The sequence below is a fragment of the Petromyzon marinus genome, chromosome 42 (assembly GCF_048934315.1).
Source record: "Petromyzon marinus isolate PM22_M1 ecotype Great Lakes invasive population chromosome 42, UKy_Petmar_22M1.pri1.0, whole genome shotgun sequence".
Taxonomy (NCBI): domain Eukaryota; kingdom Metazoa; phylum Chordata; class Hyperoartia; order Petromyzontiformes; family Petromyzontidae; genus Petromyzon; species Petromyzon marinus.
The window spans coordinates 12,649,928-12,671,410 of record NC_133708.1 but is presented as its reverse complement, the minus strand read 5'-3'; the positions used below and the strand labels follow the sequence as shown (position 1 = coordinate 12,671,410).

Here is a 21,483-nt window from a genome sequence, read left to right as displayed (position 1 = left end):
AAGCTTGGAACCGCATTTGGACCGTAGAATTATCCAGCAGTCATCCCAAGGTGGGACAAAGAAGTGAGATGAGGGTATAACGCCGCCGCCACTGCTTTACCGCATCAATCCGTGTGCTGTATCGCACAGCTCAGCCGCGGAGCTCGAGAAAGTAGTTCGTCATCGACCGCTCAGAAACCGCGTTATAACGGCGCGTGCGTCGCGTTATAACGGTGCACGCATTCCACGTTATAACGGTGCGCACACTCCACGTTATAACGGTGCACGCACTCCACGTTATAACGCTGGACGCACTCCACGTTATAACGGTGCACGCACTCCACGTTATAACGGTGCACGCACTCCACGTTATAACGCTGGACGCACTCCACGTTATAACGCTGGACGCACTCCACGTTATAACGCTGGACGCACTCCACGTTATAACGGTGCACGCATTCCACGTTATAACGGTGGACGCACTCAACGTTATAACGGTGCACGCACTCAACGTTATAACGGTGCACGCATTCCACGTTATAACGCTGGACGCACTCCACGTTATAACGCTGGACGCACTCAACGTTATAACGGTGCACGCATTCCACGTTATAATGGTGGACGCACTCCACGTTATAACGGTGCACGCATTCCACGTTATAACGGTGCACGCACTCCACGTTATAACGGTGCACGCATTCCACATTATAACGGTGCACGCATTCCACATTATAATGGTGCACGCACTCCACGTTATAACGGTGCACGCACTCCACGTTATAACGGTGGACGCACTCCACATTATAACGGTGCACGCACTCCACGTTATAACGGTGCACGCACTCCACGTTATAACGGTGCACGCATTCCACGTTATAACGGTGCACGCATTCCACGTTATAACGGTGGCCGCACTCCACGTTATAACGGTGCACGCATTCCACGTTATAACGGCGGACGCACTCCACATTATAACGGTGCACGCATTCCACGTTATAACGGTGCACGCACTCCACGTTATAACGGTGCACGCACTCCACGTTATAACGGTGCACGCACTCCACGTTATAACGGTGCACGCATTCCACGTTATAACGGTGCACGCATTCCACGTTATAACGGTGGCCGCACTCCACGTTATAACGGTGCACGCATTCCACGTTATAACGGCGGACGCACTCCACATTATAACGGTGCACGCATTCCACGTTATAACGGTGCACGCACTCCACGTTATAACGGTGCGCGCGGTCTGCGCTATAACGGTGCACACGGTCTGCATCTTGCGAAAAGTGTTCCCAAATAAAAGAACCGCATCGGAGCGAAAATGCTGCAACGCGTTCAACGAGTGCCTGCCGCAATAACAAACAGCGCAAATTGCCCGTCAGTGCAGGACCTCATTAAATTAGTATCACTCAGAAGGTTGCTGCCGTTTGTCGAGAAACGGAACGCAATGCTCCTGAGTCATTTCTGCCGCCAGACCAGGCCCTGATGGGTATTTTCGTGCCATCTACAGCTGACGAAAATCCAGACGATCATCATGGCTGGTCCAACAGAGTCCTGTGTACTGGACCCAATGCCGATGCACATTTTGAAGGAGTTACTTCCACAACTTCAGCCTCTCATCGCGAGTATGTGTAATGCTTCACTCCACGCAGGATTTTTCTACCAAAAAGCCGGCGCCATGCTATAGTCACACCACGGATGAGGTAGGCTGGAGCAGACCCCTCCGACCAGAGTAACTACAGGCCAATCTCCAATTTGACATTTATGTTCGAAAATAGTCGAGGGATTGGTATGTCGACAGCTTACAGCCGATCTAGAGCAAAACAGCCTCATTCCAAGCCTTCAATCGGCAATGCTGAAGGTCATCCATGACGCACCCATTGCAGCCGACTGCGGTGAAGTCACACTACTCTGCTTAATATACCCGTCTTCTGTGTTTGACGTGGTTGATTGTAACATCGAACTGCTTATGGTATACAGGGTACCATGCTGTAATGGATTGAGTCCTTCATTACAGGTCGGTCACAAAGGGTCATGTTTGCCGGTAACCTGTCACACAGGTTACTTGGCCCGGGCCTCTCCCGACTTTACACCGGTGATGTCAACGGCATCGCCCGCCGTCAGAGTATCGGCGTGTATTCAGATGCCGACGACACAGAACTTTACTTCCGTACGAAAGCTGACCCGGGCGTCTCACACGTTCCAAGCCTCATATTGTGTCTCAACGACATAAAGAACCGGATGACATCAAACCATCTGAAGCTAAACTCGATTAAGACTAAATTCATCGTACTTGGGACCCGCCATCAGCTGTCGAGAGTCAATTGTGAGCCTCTCCACATAGACGGCTGCGACATCCCAGTGTCGGATAAGGCAACCGCGTGCCTTGGTGTTCTCGTCGATTTGCCACTCACATCAGGCGCCTGACTGCACGGTGCTTCTACAGGCTCCGGCAACTGCGCCGCAGTTCCATCGCGCTCTGACTGTGGAGACCGCGGAAGATGCTCGTCCACGCATTTATCATCAGCCGCGTGGACGACTGCAACAGCGGCACCTTCGTAAAGTGGAAAAGCTCACTCGCCATGCCCCACTGGGTGTTCCGATCAACAGTGCTGCCAAGCAATTGGTGGAATTATGGGCAAAAATCTCGGGAGCTTAATTTCAACTTGCTCACAACAACTGTGTTACAGTCGTGCATTTCATGATTACAGTCATTTGAAGGAATTTTTGGTAAATACTTTTAAATTTAAATATGACCTAAAATTTCCACAATGTGTCTATAAACTCATTGAAACGAGTATGCATTTGTGAATAACAAATTAATAGCCTGGGAGGCAATAAAATACAATAATGTTTTTGATGGGGCCTTTTGTTGACCTTTGATGATTGTTATGTGCAGTGAGCCATTCCTTCGGGTGTAGGAATTTTAAGTAAATAAGATTTAGGTTTTTTTTTGTAGTACATTGGCAGTGGTACACAAGCTCAAATTACAGTAAATCAACACATTCATCAATAACACCGCCATAAAATGCGATTTTATATATAATAGGCAACATTTTGGGAAATGGGCCATCTTTATTGCAGACAAACAGACAGTGACTGCTATGAAGAAGGGTCATTGCCTGAAACGGTTCCTAATATATATTGAGCTTAGTGTTATTGATGAGCGGGTTGAACTTGTGTTATTGTTACGAAAGAGCAGGCTACAAGGCACTATACAGGAGAGAAGAGGCAATGATCACTGGTAGGTAGGAAGGTAGGGCAGTGGCAATTTGTTACATCGGATACAGGCAGCCAATCATAGATAGAGGAAAAAAGGAAGGTTTTGAGCCTGAACTTAAACAAGGGTAGGGCATTGGTCACGTGGACACCAAGGGGGAGTGAGTTCAAGACCACAGTAGGCCGCGGAGTAGAAGAAGGAGTAACGTCGCACTAAGCGGAGATCGACTCGTAGATTTGACGGATGCCCGGAGCGGAAAACACGTGGAGGAGAGTCGAGCGAGATTACAGAGGAGTGGTGCTGGTTGGGCAGTGATGAGTTCACACAGGATCTCTACGGTCGTGCTTTGCATTCAACCGTGCGTTGTTGTTATCCTTGTTGTCGTTGTTCGGAGAGCTTTACGAACTTTCACCGCTCGCCGTGCTGTGAGCTCTGGCATGGCGAGCGAAACGTGGTGGGAAGCGTCGGACATCGTGCCAAACTCATTCTTGTCGTGCGGCTGATGCAGATGCAGAGAACAACGACTACAATTTCACATTCAGGTGGTCAAGTCAGATAACCGCGTCAGGAGACAGCGGAGTAGCGTATCGCTGCAATGTCTCCTACGTATTTACGGACCGGGCCATTGCGTCGTTATACGTCGTTACGGTGTGTTCTGGACGATACCCACAGTCGCACCGCTACTGGAGAGGTTTTTAGGTTTATATTTGCGCATCGGGGTATCCGCATCGTGCCAAACGACGTGCGGGGGGGGGGGTACGAGACGCAAACACGGCCACGCGGCTCTCCGGCGCAACGGTGAACGCCGGCGAGGACAGCAGGGTAACTTGTGGGCCGAACCAGGAGCTGGGATGATTGGCAGCCAGTGGAGGTGTTGCTGAGGATTAGGGGAAGCGCAATGCTCATTTGTCGAGCGTGGGGGCGGGGGGAGAGAAAAGGCTGAGAATGAAAGTTGTTTTGGCGATGGGTTTGGGGAGGACACAGAGGAGAGGGGCGTTGAGACTTGTCGAGGTGGTGTGCGATAAAGGCATGGATTAGGAGGTCTCAGCTGCAGACGGGGGTAGGGATGTAGGGTGGAGGTGGGTGGATTATAGGCATATAATTAATTTCCATATAATCAACATTTCATGGGAAGGCACTGAATTATTCACACATTGTCGCCCGAAGGGAATTAGCTTTTTTTAAATTCTCACCCAAATGTGTGAATTGCAACACATTTTTTTATCGGTTGCAAGTCTGGTGAAAACTGATGGCTCTTGTTGAATTTGAAAATTCACGGCACTTAAAAGTATATTGCAAATTGAAATATTACATTAATTACACAGCACGTGCCACTTCCACCTTCACTGCCATCGCAACCACCATCACCAGCACCATCACCACCAGCACAACTGCCAGATCAACACTCCCTGTATCGCTTACAGACTTGTTGGTGAAGGTGATGTCTGCGAGCACCTATTAACGCCAACGCATGGCTGGCGACGTATCGCCGTACGTAGCCAACCGCGCTAATCGTGCAATCATTTAAAATGAAGGGATGATCGTGACTGACGACCAATCACATCCGGCCAGGTGGTGGCTCAACACTAAAGCGAGCGGCTCGCAATCAGAAGGTTCCGAGTTCACATTCTGGTTGGGGGTTGAATCAGCCCCGTCCATCATCATCATCATGCCTCCCGGTAGGGTCGATAAAATAGGGCGCGCTTCGAGGGACAGTCAATGGTTGTTGTCCTGCGGATAGACTCGCCGCCACCATAGGAATGTGGAATTTAACCCACTGGCTAAGAGCCGTAACCAAGAGATGGGCACCGCCTCTCCATGCTCATTTGAGCAGGAAATATCTTTTGAGGTTTTTGTTCCTAATCATGACGATAAAGATGCTGGCAAGGTCACAAAATGCCGATGACCATGATGGCGCTGATAATTTAATGAGCTGGACTCGTCCCCGCCATGGGAATATGGAATTTCCACAACTGGCACAATTTATACGACCGCCGGCCCATCTATATATATATGGACCGTTACTCGTAAATCTTAACTTTGTTTTCACGATTAGGTGTATTTTTATATGATGGGAAGAGAAGATTTATTTCACGTGCTCAGTCAGGATATGAATATTTTTACAGAGATATGTCCAATACGGTCATCAATTGCCATAAACGACAGCAGTATAAAAGAAAAGGACAAGCAATATTGTGTCCAAAGCATGAGAGCTACATTGATTTATTCATTTTTCCTTGAGGCCAAATTTGCCCACTGGTCATACGAAAATAATTGCACGCCACAATTCACTTTTTTTCTCAGCCACTCCAAAGTTATTGTTTTGTCAGACCCAATAACAACACCATCACTTAACTGGCAGTCAGGCCAAAGCCTCTCTCTGTACAACAAACGAGAATGGCGAAACGCTTCTCTCCCTTGGCCACGTTGAGCCAGCGGTTGAACGTCGACTTTAATATGGCAGTGGCCCGGTGTTATTCATAACAATGCCAACCGTTTAATTAGTCTCCCCCGTTGATAATCTCGCATAGCAATTTTGTTTTTGCCCAGTCCTACCAGCAAAATGATTTTGGGCAAATTGACTTTATAACATGTATTCACCTAGGAAAGCATCATTGGTTGTTAACACACCCGCAGCAGTATTAACCCGTGTGGCCACGGGGCTATAACCACGAGCCCCTGCTGCAACACAAGGGACACGCAGTCTCCCCGCTCGACGGTATCACCGCCCCATTCAAAGTGTGTGGGGGGGGGGTGCAGAAGAATGAGCCGGTGGATTCTTATCTCCAAGTGATCTCGTGACGATTGCCTCACTAATGATCATCCTCGAATCCATTATAATCACGCGGCTGCATCACGGTCTCCGGCCGTTCAATAAAAGGCGCCCGCGCTCTTTAAATTCTGGGATTGCCCGCAGGACAGCGAGGCCCCACCACCAAATCACCTCTCTCCCTCCCTCCCTCGCTCGCTCGCCGACAAGTTGCATAGGCTTCCGGTTGCCGAAGGAATAATACGTTATAAGGGACGCACTCATTACACGGCAAAGAGCTCGCCACAAATGAACCACGATGGCTCGCTGATCTCGTCAAGGAGCATAAACCAACAACATCACGCGACACTCCGGTCATCCTCGCAGCAGCAGCGGCGGCGGCAGGCGGCTTTCGGCTGCAGGCCATCGAACAAAGGCGGTGGTCACCGCATCGCGCGACGCGTTCAGATGCGCTTCCGAGGCCGTCTGGAACCAGTGACGGATTAAGCTAGTGCGGGGCCTGTAGCACGCGTCATAAAGGGGCCCTAAAATCAAATTTAAAAAAACACGTAAATATTAAGACACAAATGTTTAACTTGCATAGTCAAGTAATTGTATTTTTTTTCATTTGCTATACAGCCAGATAAGACGACAAATCGCTAACCTTAAACACTCAGTCCTTCATAAAAGTTGAAGGCAGTATAGTACTATAGTAATAGAGCAAGTGCAGAATCACTGAACCGGAATTGATGGCTTGAAAGCATTTAGCGCGGGGCTCTTGAAAGTGCGGGGCCCGTAGCTACTACACGTGTAGCTACTTATGCTCCTGGGATAATCCGGCGCTGTCTGGAACGCTCTTCCTTCCGACATTAGCAAGCCACTGGAGCGGTGCACCTTTGCATCATCTAGATCGAAAACTAATTTATTTAGGTTCGACGCGCGTTCTGTTGCATCGCCACCGACTGACCGCACCGGCCCCCAGCACGAACTGTGTAGCGGGTCTCCCGACATTCATTCACCCGGGAAGAGCCTCGTGGAGTCTCCAAAGCCTCTCTCTCGGGCAGAGGGGGGGGGTACTGCTAAGTCTCACGGTAGGGGGGCGATGTTGCTGCGTCGCTTCCCAATCAGTGCGGAGTTCGCAAGTCGTTTTTTTTTTAATTTGGCAAATGTTGGACCCTGTAGCCTGGCGCGCGTCCACCTTGCTCTCTTTTGAAACCGGCACACGTGACCGTTAACTTGCACTGTGAAGCAAGCCGAGTATTTTAAAACTAAACTGTTTTTTTAATTTTACCAGGTAAAACCAACTGAGCTATGTAGCTCTTTTGCGGAAGGACTGGCCACTATGATAGCTCAACGAAGTGGCCTATCATCGTGTGGAAATTTTTAGCAGTCAAATACTCCAAAACGCACGACGTTGTTTCTAAATGTGGAGGGGAAAAACCGGAGGACCCGGAGAAAAATCCACGCTGTGGTAATTTTCTGCGGTAATGTGCTGGGATTGCTTTGTGCAGTCACTGGTAACCGCACTGAGGACCCATCAATCAACTGGTCTCGCGTCAAAAAGAAATCTGTAATAGCTGGTGACTTAAACGCAGGAACTCAGGAGGCGGCTAGCTCATATCTCCGACGCAGCCACAGTGAGCCACCGATGTACGTTGAACTTCTTTCGCAACGTACGCAGCCAACCGAACAAATCGGAAGAGCGGGGGAAGGACAACAAATGAAAAGTCAACAGTGACCATTGTTCCGACAACGTGTTACCAGTTTTATCGACTCCCGAGGGATGATGATGATGATCACGACGATGACATTGATGATTAGTAACGTCGTTATTGATAGTGACGATCATGATGAACACAAAAAGCACCCGGGCCCAACCCCGGCGCTCCTTCCAAAGTGTCCCGGTTGGGTGGGCCTGAGATCGTGGCTGGAATTCCACATTCCTTCACAGCACACACACACACTGACCCGGATCCACTGCACGGCATTACAACCCGCTGCGAATCGGCGCTCATTTTTGTACATTCTTGGTTCTTTCGGTGAAGTCCCGTAAAGTAAAAGGAAATAATAAATAAATAAAAAGTAAAAGTAAATAAAATACTATTTGTTTGATTTTTTATTTACTTTTATTTTTATGTAAAAAATACTTTATTATTTTTTATATAAAAAATAAAAGTAAATAAAATAAAAATGTAAAATAATTTAATTTTATTTACTTTCATTTTTTTCAACATGACCTTACCGAAAGAACCAAGAATATGAATTCCTGCAGTCACGAAAGTCTTAAGTCAAAAAGCTCTTCTTTTTTTTTAATCGACCCCCGGAGGGCCGAGTTCCCCGCGACGGGAGTTGAACTCAGGGACCTTCCGGCCGCGAGTCGAGCGCCTACAAACCGCGACAAGTAACACAACGGATGCTTGGAAGCCGGGCGGTGTCGTTCTCTGTCTCTCTGTCTCTCTCGAGCCAGCGGTTTCAGGACTCGGAGGATGCGCTCGGAGTTGGCTATCAGACCACCGGAGCGTTATGAGCGGCAAAGTGGCCCTGGAATTTTCGCTGCGTATCTGCGCAGGCAGCCCCGGCGCCCGTCACACCTAACGAGCTGTGGAGACGGCGGCTCTCTAGGGACCACACGGAGCCGTCTCCTTATTGCAGGCCACCTCTGTGTGGGGTGTCTGTGCGTGTGTCGGCGAGTGTGCCCGTGTGCAGGTGTGCAGGTGTGACAGAGTGTGTGAATTGTGCGTGCGTGTGTATCGATGTGGATACGGGGGAGCGCGTGTCTGTGCGTTTGTGAATGTGTGTCTGTGCGTTTGTGAATGTGTGTCTGTGTGTTTGTGACTGTGTCAGTGCGTTTGTGAATGTGTCTATGTGTTTGTGAATGTGTTTTGTGAATGTGTGTCTGTGCGTTTGTGAATGTGTCTGTGCGTTTGTGAATGTGTGTCTGTGTGTTTGTGAATGTGTCTGTACGTTTGTGAATGTGTGTCTGTGCGTTTGTGAATGTGTGTCTGTGGGTTTGTGAATGTGTGTCTGTGCGTTTGTGAATGTGTGTCTGTGTGTTTGTGAATGTGTGTCTGTGCGTTTGTGAATGTGTGTCTGTGCGTTTGTGAATGTGTGTCTGTGTGTTTGTGAATGTGTGTCTGTGTGTTTGTGAATGTGTGTCTGTGCGTTTGTGAATGTGTGTCTGTGTGTTTGTGAATGTGTGTCTGTGCGTTTGTGAATGTGTGTCTGTGCGTTTGTGAATGTGTGTCTGTGTGTTTGTGAATGTGTGTCTGTGTGTTTGTGAATGTGTGTCTGTGCGTTTGTGAATGTGTGTCTGTGCGTTTGTGAATATGTGTCTGTGTGTTTGTGAATGTGTGTCTGTGTGTTTGTGAATGTGTGTCAGTGCGTTTGAGAATGTGTGGCTGTGCGTTTGTGAATGTGTGTCTGTGTGGGGAGCGGTAGCGGTGACGAATATTTGAACCGGTCCTCCCCTGGGTCGACTCAGCCTCAAATGAGTATCTGATGCGCTGTGTCAGCATCGCCACTGGAGAGACAAAGGCGGCCGGCCGGGGGTGTTGCTGGCCACCCACCCCCTCCTGTGCCGTGCCGACCTTTATATGTGCTGTTCGCAAACAGCACTTGCCCCAACAGTCTGCTAAGGCTATACCGGGGATCTTCGTCTGTGTCTGCGGGTGTGAGAGAATTTGTCAGTGTGCGTATTGCTGTACGAGTGAGTGTGTGTGCAGGTGTGAGAATGTGAGTGTGCACATGTCTGTGTGTGTGTGAATGTATGCATACGTGTCTGCGTGAATGTGTGCATGTGAGTATGGGTGTTTTCGAGGGTGTGTGAGTCTGCATCTGTGTGAGGGTGTGACCGTGTGTGTTTATGCACGCACTACGAAACCAGCTAACCAGGGTCTGATTCCCAGCCGAGGCTAACATTATCTGAACCAGTTCTGGGTCTCGCCGAGGTTGACTCAGCCTTAAATGAGTACCTGAAATGGCGTCTAAAGATCAAACACTGGGGAGAAAAAAGGCAGCCATGAATGTTGCCGAACACAAAAATATATCGATGTAATTTAGGTACACAAACTGCAACAGTACGGTTATGTGGGATGAGAGCCACCAAACGGGAAATCCAGCAAAAGCAATGGCAACACTCGTGGGAGAAAACAGAGATAGAAGGTGGACTGATGGAATGGAGGAGGAGGCTCTAATAATAATAATAATATTTTTTTATAGAGCGTCATTCATGCAATTGCATCCCACAACGCTGCAACATCAATTAGCCAGTCCATTACACAGATGGTACAAAAACAAAAACCCCACTACTTAGCAAAAAAATAACAAAAAATATACGTAAATAAAGCGAACAAAAAAATGCACGTAAGAAAACGATCATCCCTGCGTCTCATGGGATACAGGGACGATTGGCAACAGTAGAGGACTGCTGCTGCTGCTGCCAGAAATGTGTGGTCCCCAGCGACCTCGGGAGAAGTGAGAGAGGATGATCTGGCTCATTTTCCCTCCAGGTTCGACGAATACTAGAACCGTTGCATGGGAAGTTCCAAGTCGTCTGGTCTTCAGAGAGATCGTTGGTCACCCGCAATGTAGGAATGTGGAATTTCCAACACCGGCCAAAAAAAAAAGAATGTGGAATTTCCAACACTGGCCAAAAAAAAAGGAATGTGGAATTTCCAACACCGGTAAAAAAAAGGAATGTGGAATTTCCAACACCGGCCAAAAAAAAAGGAATGTTGAATTTTCAACACCGGCGAGAAAAAGGAATGTTGAATTTCCAAAACTGGCCAGAAAAAGGGGGGGTCAACAATTTTAAGGTCAAGCGCTACTCCAAGCTGCTTTTAGCAGGGGGAGAGAAACCGTGCCAAGCAGGATTTGGGATTACATCCCAAAGGCACACAGGATCATTTAAAAAGGCAGCCCGTTCACACATGTTGCACGGCAACAGATTTGCAGGAGGAAAAAAAAGAATTACAACAAATCTCATTCCTGCATTGGATGGCGGGCAGGCGGTGCTACGTCTCGTAGGCAGCGGACACATTAAAGCACGTCCGATAAGTCAAGTGTGCCCGAGATTCGAGCACGCCTTGCCGAGATCGCTCCAAAAGGTTATCTCTTAATGGGGCGCAAACAAGAATCCGCGACGGAAGCCTCAATAACCAGACGCTGCTGCCCACATTTTAAGGGGCACGCACATTCTTGTATCGTCCACCACCCCCCTACGCGACAACACTTCGCAGCAAGCAACCGGGCTGGACGTCGGGAGTGCTGGCTGGCTGGTGAGAAGTGAATTCGTCGCAGAGAGATTTTCCTCCCTCCGTAACAAAAGGTTTTGTTGCTGTTGGGTTCCATCGCGTGAATGTAAATGCGCCGTTAAACCCGCCACCATCCAACACTGGCCAATTTAGCAAGGTTTGTCACGTAGACACAACGCGCGAATTAGATGCTACTTCAGCACACCGGTGTTGGATAGTGTGCCGAAGGAGTAACTCGTTGGCACGTTTTGCAAACACCCCTTTGTTAATTTATCACTGCCCCTGGTCATTGGGAATGTTTGACCATACTTCACCACACTGGTTAGTACTGCTTGGTCAAGGAAGGGAGTCGTAATTGGTGGGTGGGAGGGGGGCACGTAGTTGGGGCGGTGGTCGGGGTGGGGGGTTGGAGGGTAGAATTGCGGGCCAAGACCGATTCAGGAATCACTCACTATTAATACTTTGCCGTGGCTGGGAATCAAAGCTAGGCCGGCAAGCTCACGTTGGAGTCGTGTCCATGGCAATAGCGCTGCAATGTTGCATTATACTGCTGGGTGGCACTGGAGCAGAGCTCTCGACGCACTCAATGAAAATGCCGCCAATTCAAGTCCAACAAATCCGTCGACACAGGGAGTGCAGATTTATATGACGTCAGAAAATGGTCATCCGATGTAAAAACCGATCACCGCCACAGGCATGTGGAATTTACGCAACTGACCCTCGTGGGGGATGAGTGATGTCCCATGCTCATCTGAACAGATGAGAACTAGTGAGCTCAATGTTTTTTTTTAAGATTGTTCACCATTAAAGGCTCACCAAGTCTCAAAACTTTTTTTCGGGAGACTGCTAATCAGGATTTTGGACAAAGCTGAACTGATTATTTTCGAATGTGGATTTAAAATTGAATCAAGCAAAGTTTATAATACATAATTTAAACTCCAGTAATATTCTCTCTTTCTTTCTCTCTCCCTCTGTGCCTTCCGAAGAAGAACAATTACCGCTATATAGTATTATCTTGTTCGGCAAGGAGAGCTGCGCGCTGGTAATTTACTCTGAGAGAGATGATGAGGAGGAGGAGGAGCACGTGATTCAGGGAGGAGACGAGAACCAGAGACCCTTACGCTGACTGAGAAAACTTAAGTGGGCTAAGTTGATTACCACGCGGCGATGGCCAACTGATGAGGCTGGTGACGGAATGGCAGGGGAAGGAGAAAACGTGTTCAGGTGTGACGGTCGCCGCGGAGATGGAACGATGATAAAAAAACGTAACCTATTTATTTTCATTGTTCCACCTTATTCGTACGGTGTCTGACATGTTAAGTCGCTCTCACTGCATTATCCCAAACGTAAGCCGAGTGTTTAATTTCCATTGTGCAATCACAGTGAGCGCTGTCATACGTTCTCCCAAGCGGTGATATGCGAGCACATTGAGTGGAAGGATCAGTGTTAAAGTAGGCACGTGATTAATATTTGCACACCCGTTAAATGAGTCTCTGAGTGTATTGTCAGGGTTGTTTTCAGCTCGTTTGTACATTGTCGCTCATTTCGTCTGCCCAAATGTGACATTAGGAAGGAATACTTTAGTTCCATCGAATTTGTATTCATGGTAAAAAAAAAAAATATTCTCACACGCGTTTCGATGCGTGCAATGTGATCACGAGAATTGATATGAATCGATAAAAGCTGTGCATTGTTACATACGCCTACGTATGGATCATACAACATGTGTCACATGGGTGCGTTTACACGCTAAATCCAAACGAGTTGTGATGTGGATTGAAAATTTCTGGACTATTTCCCCATCTGCTGGTTAAAGAGTAAAGCTGCATAAGCAGCCCGTACATACAGACCAGTGGGTCCTTAACCTGGGGTGCACGTGCCTCCTGGTGGTGTGGGATGCCCTCTCTGGGGGTGCGAGCCATCGCCAGATTTTTTTCGAAGGTAAATCATCGAAACTCAAATCAAGCACGGCCACGTACGTGCAACTACGTTGTGTCATCACACCCTGTGTATTTATTAACATTACACAATTTGTCTTATGATTGAGAACCAAAGGGGTGCAAGGCTGCAATGGAGGTTAAGAACCACTGATGTAGACCAAAACAGAACTGGATTAAGGGCCACTGAAGCTTTAGAAGCGATAGGAAGCTGAAACTTAGCATAAACAGAGTCCAGGTCTGTATATATGAACTTCACGATCAGAAAACCACGATGTTTGAATTTTGACCTAAAAAAGTATGGTCCCCCTATAATTTCTGACCAATAGTTTTGGAGCATTTTATTATTATAATATATTTTTCAATTAATGCCTGGGAAGGTTCGTATCTGCTCAGAGTTTGCACCTGTGCTAAATACAAACGTAAAATCAGTCCGTTGACGACTGCATTTTGTTCTTTTTGGCACGTCTTTGGAGAGAATGTCGACGCAATAGCCGAGAAGAAATCCGGTGACTCCTGGTGAATAGTCACAGCGTAAAAGGTAAAGGTGCAGCCCCTGCAAGTGCTTGCTCATGCCAATGCTATTGGTAAGAGCCTCCACTACAGCCAACTCTATGGTGGAAATTTGGTCCACTCTTCTACATTGGCCAGATGTAGGCACACCCATACCAAGCAACCTGCCGGTCGACTCAACGTTGAAATTTATTTATCTTCTTTGGTTCTTTCGGTAAAGTCACGTAGAATGAGAATAAAATAATAAATTGATAAAATAAAATAACACAATAATATTCTCACGACGTTTCGGCCACAACACAAGCGGCCTTCATCAGGTGAAGGGGGCGAGACTGTCTGGTAGGACAGCGCTGGAGTGAGAGAGCCACGTTCAGATCACGGCTTTTAAGCTGTGTGAGAGGAACAAAGAGCCTTGACAAAGGAATTAGCATAAAATTTAGCATTGAAATGGCTGAATGATTAGCTTGTGACTGGTCACAGAAATAGCTATGTTAAAAGTTAAAGCATACACATCCGCAGAGGCACCCATTGTTAAAAGGAATTAGCATAGAATTTAGCATTGAAATAGCTAAGTTAAGGCATACACATCCGCAGAGGCACCCCTTGACAATGGAATTAGCATAGAATTTAGCATTGAAATAGCTGAGTGATTCGCTTGTAACTGCTACAGAAATAGCTACGTTGAAGTCAGAGCATACACATTCACCGAGGCACTTAGTACAAATCAAACAGGAGAATTTAGCATTGAAATAACTAGGCGAATTTAGCATTGAAATAACTGAGTGATTTGCTAGTGACTGGTCACAGAAATGACTACACATCTGAGCTATTCACAGTACTATATAGTGAACCAATAAAAACTAAAATATAAATTACCTTCATGTTATCAATAAACTCTATATTCTCCAATCAGCTAAGCTACCAACAATAAGTCGTTATATATCACAATGCTATATGGCGAAAAAATGGGTGGATTCTTACCCTCAAATTTCCACACCACGGATAGCTACGGGCCCCGTTCAGACGGACGAGTTCGTCCATGGTCGGAACAGAGGAGGGGGAGAGAGACAGCTGCGAGGCCCTAGTATACTCCATGTTGTAAACCATACCATTAACCGTGGTGTGAGAGGTATTAAGAGGCAATGCTGGCGAAAGAGCTGCGGTCTGAAGGTCATCGTAAAAATACAATTAATTAAGAACAGAAATGATTTAACACATCTTTCCAGTGGTTACTAAGCCTGAATCCATCTTCTCGGTTGAAATTGTCTCTGTGCTTGTATATGTGAATGGCCTCATGAACGAATCTCTCATGGTAGCCGGTTGGTTTGCAAAGAACCTCCGTCTTGGAGAAGTCAATGTCATGTGAGCCCACTGAATTGTAACAGTGATCTGCCACGGCAGAGGAGTTCGTCCTACCGTGTTTCAAGTCTGCTTTATGTTCGCGGATGCGGTCCGAGATATGTCTTTTGGTTTCTCCAATGTAGCTACTACCACAGAGGCACTTTAGTTTGTAAATGCCCGGGTACTGTATGTCTGGAAGAGCATCTTTTACAGATGGAACTAAATCACGGATTTTGTGTACTGTGTTGAATCGGACCTGGATCTTGTGTTTATTCAGGATTTTGGAGATCTTTTTAGTGACCCCTGCAATGTAGGGTAAGGTGATGGTTTTGAGTGGCTCCACAAGAGGATCCTTCTTCATGACTGGAGTGATGGCTTTGCGGATTGTGTAGTCGGAGTAGCCATTAGCCCTGAGAGCCTGGTGTACGTGCTTGAGTTCACTGGTAATGTGTTCCTGGTCGGAAATGCATTGGGCTCTATGGTATAGAGTCTTGATGAGGGAGTTCTTCTGGGATGGATGGTGGTGGGAATCCAGTTTCAAGTAAGCATCTGTATGGGTAGCTTTCCTGTAGACAGAGTGGCTCATTGAACCATCATGTCTCCTTTTAATTAAGACATCCAAAAAGGGTAGTTTGCCATCTTTTTCGACCTCCATGGTAAATCTGATGGCTGGGTGTATGGAATTGATGTGGTCGCGGAATTGGTCTAGAGCAGGCTGGCCATGTGGCCAGATGACAAAGGTGTCATCAACGTACCTCTTCCATAAGGTCGGGCGTAGAATGGCAGTCTGGATGGCGTCAGTTTCAAATTTTTCCATGAATACGTTGGCTACAACCGGAGATAGGGGGGAGCCCATTGGGGTGCCCTCAGTTTGTTTGTAGAAAGTTCCATTCCAGGTGAAGTATGTGTTGGTTAAGCAATGTCTCACCAGGGGGGGTACATCAGTATGCAGTCCTTGATGAACCAGGTCTTCAATGATAGCGATGGTGTCAGGTACCGGGACTTTGGTGAACAATGACACCACATCAAAACTGACAAGCAGGTCGTTTGGGGACAGGGAAATGTCTTTGATTGTCGATACCAGGTGAGTAGAATTTAGTACCGCAGAGGTGGTTTTTCCAGTGAAAGGTCGCAGTATATCAGCCAGAAAACGTGCCAGTTTGTAGGTGGGGGAGCTGATAGTAGAGACGATGGGACGAAGGGGTGTATCTTCTTTGTGTATCTTTGGAAGGCCATATAATCTTGGTGGTCTGGCAGCAGAGGGTTTCAACGAGAACTGTTTGATCTCATCAATTAATGCTGTTGAATCAGAAATAATTTTGTTCGTTTTGGTGACCAGGCTGTTGGTGGGATCTCTTTTTATTTTTGTATAGCTGCCATCGTTGAGTAGTTCTTGAATTTTGTTATTATATTCTGTTTTGTCCATGATGACAGTGGCATTGCCTTTGTCGGCTGAGAGAACGACAATATCATCCCTCTTTTTTAATTGAGATAATTCAAAACGTTCGTCTTTGCTGATGTTGCTGGGTGGCTTTACCGAAAGAACCAAAGAAGATGAATCATTGCAGTCACGAACGCCTTAAATCGAAAAGAAATTTATTTAATTATGCATATATACTTTGCAAGTGCGCTTTGTAGATATGATGTTATTTATTTATGCACCACGTGCGTGTATAATTAAGTCCATGCTCCATAAGGCTGATTCAGGGATCGTTTTCTTTGTGTTTAATCTGTAATGTGTAATCTGTAATATGTGTAATATGTAATCTGTGTAATTTGTAATCTGTGTAATATGTAATATGTGTAATATGTAATCTGTGTAATCTGTAATCTGTGTAATCTGTAATCTGTGTAATCTGTAATCTGTGCAATCTGTAATCTGTGTAATCTGTAATCTGTGTACGAGGGGGCACCTCACAGCTTCTCATGGCTTCAATTCGATACTCAACCCAACGCCTTCCTCCTCCAGCTCCTCTCAGCTTGTCCACATCAGTGGCCCTGCCAGCTAAATCTATTAATAATAATTATTATTTACACTTCTGAAGCGCCTTTCACTCGGATATCACAAAAGGTGCTGGATAAAACAAAGACAAATATTCCCGTATGGCTTTAGTAGACCAGTGGGGCAAGTGCTGTTAGCGAGCAATACTGTACCTACGAAGGCCGACACAGCGCACGAGGGGATGGGTGGCCAGCACCACGCCCGGCCGCCTTTGTCTTCCCAGTGGCGATTTTCACACACCCCACCAGGTACACATTTGAGGCTGAGTCGGCCTAGAGGGGGCCCAGGACCGGTTCAGATAATCGTCACTGGAGTCAGCCGTGGGTGGGATTCGAACTCGGGTCACACCAGGTACTCATTTGAGGCCGAGTTGACCTCGGGGAAGAGCGGGTTCAGATAATTGTAACTTGTGTTGGCCGTGAGCGTGAGAGGAGGAGAAGGAGGAGGTCCCGGTATGCATGAGGGAGCAGCATCATTAAGCAGCCTTGTGGGTCGAGGAGAAGAATCTTGAACTCTTGTCAAAAACGGGACCGGCAGCTAGCGGAGCGCTGCCAGTGCAAGGGGGTCACATGTCTGGCAACCGGCGGAGCTTCGCGAAAGGATTCGGGCAGGCCGCACTCCGCACGCGCTGCGGGCGAGTTAACGATTTAACAATGGGGATTCCGGCAAAACAGTGATTTGCAAAAGTCAATACGAGAGACAAACAAACGCATAGACCAGCTTCCGAGTGTCCTGGACCTCTCTGGCCTCTCTGTTTTCATGCAATGAAGGAGGGCCATTGCCTGAAACGTTTCCTAATACTGTACATACCTTTCCATTTAAAGCCACGCAGTGTTGTTATTGAGAAGCCATTGGAGCTGTGCACTTTCAAATCTAGATTGAAAACTCATTTCTCGAGAACTTGTTTTTGTGTCCTTACCCCGCGCACCTCCGATTAGCACGGTTGGCTACGTATGGTGCGAAAGAAGTTCAACATACATACATACATACATGTTCTCATGACACGGTGTGCCCATTCCCACGTTATTTATTTTCCTTTAGATGATGACGACAATGATGATGATGATTTCGATGTGATGACGCGCGTAATGATGATCATCAGAACGATGCAGGGAGAGCATCCCGCAACGCCACCTTATCGCCAGCTACGTACATACACACATCGGCATCTGAAAGACAGCAGCCACAGCCTCTTGGGGGCTTCCAGTGGCCACAAAACACCCCTCGGGCGTGCCGATCCGGTGTCCGAACATCGGCGGGCGCCGGCCCAATAGAGCCACCGCACGGCGGCCGGCAACGTGCGTGGGCGGTTCGCGTTGGCTCAGTGACGGCACGAAACTATTCCGACGTGCGTACATACGCCACTGATGAAGGGCGCCCGGGCGTTTTTTTCTTTTCATAATTTTTTTTCTTTCTCCCCCCCCCTCCGTGCATGTGTGCGTGCAATCGTGCTCATTGCGGAACTCACAGGGAGGCCCGGACTGCCTTTAGTGGCTTCGCCATCACCGCCGCCGCCGTACCCGGGTGGTCCCTGAGAGAGACGCGGAAGCGCAGCGCCAACACTCGATGCGTTATTCACGATGCGTTATTAACGTTTCGCGACGACTGCCCTCGCCTCCCGCCGACAGCGCCGCTGTCACACCTGGGCCTGCGGCGCTCGGTTACCACCTCGCTGCACCGCCGGACAGAATTCAACGCGCGGCTGTCAGGGTGATCGATGATCCAGCACTCGCTGATTCACTCACCGGTGATCAGCCTCCTCCTTATCTGCTTACCGTCGGTTAATGCTGCCATGAAAAGCAGGAAAAAAAGTACTCTCTAGAGAGCCCCTGCAGAAGATACCGCGTCCACCTCTCACTCAGCCACACTTTCCCCCATTCCACACGCCACCAGCCGTTCGATAAATCACGGGCTGCACATTTTATTCTGCTCGTCGGGACGGAGGTTGGATGAGTTCATAAGTAAACTCATCCCATCGTTACGACTCTCGTGCCGGGAGATTGGACACCCCCGGGGACACCGTCTGAAATCAACAAGAGTCCACCGAGATCGAGATTACTCACCCTCTCTCCTTTGTCTCCTTTGTCACCCTGTGCAGAAACAAGAGGAGTGAGAGCAAAGAGCATTCAAACGCATGAACGGCGTTCAGTACAAGATTCCCACAAGCCAACGCGATGTCGTTTTCGCCCAATCGTGTAAATACATCGAATAATAATTCCAATTTATAATGCGCATCTAACAGTCAAAGTCTCCCCGTTTTAATACGCACAATACAGCAGTGCTGCCCAGCTGGTTGAAATTACACATTTCCAATGAGCTAGAGCAGGTCAAAAAATTATCCGACCAGGACTTTAACTGATTACCTTGCAATCACGGAGGTATATACTGCTCGGCTGATTTAACATAAACAATGCCGGATAATATTGTTCCTGAAGGCCCATTGCCTGGTAAACTGAAATACATATATATTTTTTGTCCAGAAACAATCACACGTGTCTATTTATTTGCTAACCCATAATCCTCGGCAACCGCATTAACGAGTTTGCATTCCTTTATTGCAGTTCCTCTGCGAGAGGATAATTTGAGCATTAGCCGCTTTCACGAGTTGCTCCCCCTCGCAAGTCAACGCAATTACCGCGGTCGGTAACGCGCAATGGTCACGGCGATTTTCTCCACGAGGCGACGTTCGCGTCGTTCCCCCTCCCGTGGCCAAAGAGATCACGCGAACCCCCTCGCATGCGTGTGGGACTTGCAAACAGTAGCTCCTCGCGCGAAGTGGCTCGTACACGAATGACGCTGGTCTCTACAGCGTCATTCGTGGGTCATAGGATCCCACAGCGCTGCACGTTAATTGTTCGTATGAGAACCAATTCTCATACGGAGCCACAGCCAAGCAAATAAAAGCCCTACTAAAAAGCATTAAACAAATTAAGAAATGGCAACCAAAACAAGAAATCACGAGCAATAAAAAGGTTACCACAAGCCATGGAACATCACGTACGTCACGGCCGTGACCGTGGCGGTCTCTAATTGAAAGTCTTATCCTTTACCTGGGAATGTGGAATTTCCCACCAATGGCTGGCCCAGGGCTTGCTCGAGCCATGGAGGATTTTACGGGTTTTTTTGGGAGTTTATTTGGGGCCGATGTTTTCTCGGTGCTGGTAGAAGGTGGTGGCGGTCGTGGTGGTGGTGGTGGTAACAGGTGGGGAGCACAGGTGGTGCATCTGCCGGGCATCTCACTGATGAACCCATAACACCTGGGACCGTCCCCGTGACCTCCTGTCACAGCGAACCTAGCCTGGCACAAGCGGCTGTGGTGACGTCGCTGCCTGTTATTTTGGCGACCATCGTCTTCCTCGGTGTTTTTACCTTGCCAGAGAGGCCCGATTCTCCGGGGGGCCCTTGAGGTCCGGGGGGGCCAGGTTCCCCACGGAATCCCTGGGGGCCCGAATTCCCGGGAATTCCCTGGAGGAATATCGGAGTGCGCAGAGGAGTCGGGGCGAAGGAGTTGGGGGGGGGGTAGGGAGGTGGGGGGGGGAGGACAGGGAAGATCAGGACACATGCACGTTCGGAAATAATGAACACACGCACTTGTGGTTTGACAACAGTTCAAGCAGTCGCCGCTGCACTTGTCTCTGGCTGCATGGCCACCCTCGAGCGCCCGACTCAGAGTCCGAGGACAGACGAGCGGAGGAGTGCGGGCTCCAAGTCGTCCCGGTGCTCGACCTCACCAACGTCATTCCTCCAGAGTGGGCGCAATGAGCCACAACCGACATGGGAAAATTTGGCGTGTCCAAAATTACAATCCCCGATGGAAATCGACTAAGACCATCGTCATCATCATCATCATCAACCAGATGATGATGATGCCTGGTGGGATGGGCATGGTTTAGTTTTATTTCTATGTTTTTGTTTGCCTCTCCTGCACGTTTCTGTCGTGTTTTTGTTGTTTGTTGTTGTTTGTTGTTCTAACGTTCTGACCTGCCCCTACTGGATATTGAGCTTTACAGCTTACTGGATTCCTTCAGTATAAATAATTATTCTGATTCTGATATATGAACGATACAAAGTTGAGTACCACTTCGTGGCAGGCCAACACTGTTTGTACTGCAAAGAGATTGTCCCCTGCCATGAGAATGTGGAATTTTCGGCCAACAGAGATGGGCACCGTCCCGCAAACGCAGGAAGACACCTGGGTGTCTGGGCTTCAACCGCATCCGTGCGGCTTCCACAACTCGCCTTCAATCACAAACCCCTTCCGCACCGCCACCCCCACCCCCCGCCGTCATGAATGGGACGCTCCGTACCCAATGCCGCATACCTCGGCGAGCTCCAATAGATCACTTGAGAGGAGACCATTCGCATCAAGGGGTGGGATGGGATTAAACGTTCCTGCTGACGCGACACCTGGCGACGATTCGATACGCATGCACTTGTCAGCTCTGCCTTTATTCCGCTTCAATTTATTCCCGATCCGATTAACT

At 48.1% G+C, this 21,483-nt stretch overlaps 1 protein-coding gene across 5 annotated transcripts in view; it reads right to left on the bottom strand.

Moving 5' to 3' along the window:
- LOC116951108 (uncharacterized) overlaps positions 1-21,483 on the bottom strand; it is a 191,394-nt gene that overhangs the window by 102,361 nt on the left and 67,550 nt on the right. For all 5 annotated transcript variants that reach the window (XM_076073536.1, XM_076073537.1, XM_076073538.1 and 2 more), the window contains 3 exons: positions 20,369-20,464; positions 19,063-19,089; positions 18,468-18,530 (listed from right to left, as the gene is read on the bottom strand). In XM_076073536.1, the coding sequence (XP_075929651.1) occupies positions 18,468-18,530; positions 19,063-19,089; positions 20,369-20,464 (186 nt within the window). The remainder of the gene's footprint in view (positions 1-18,467; positions 18,531-19,062; positions 19,090-20,368; positions 20,465-21,483) is intronic.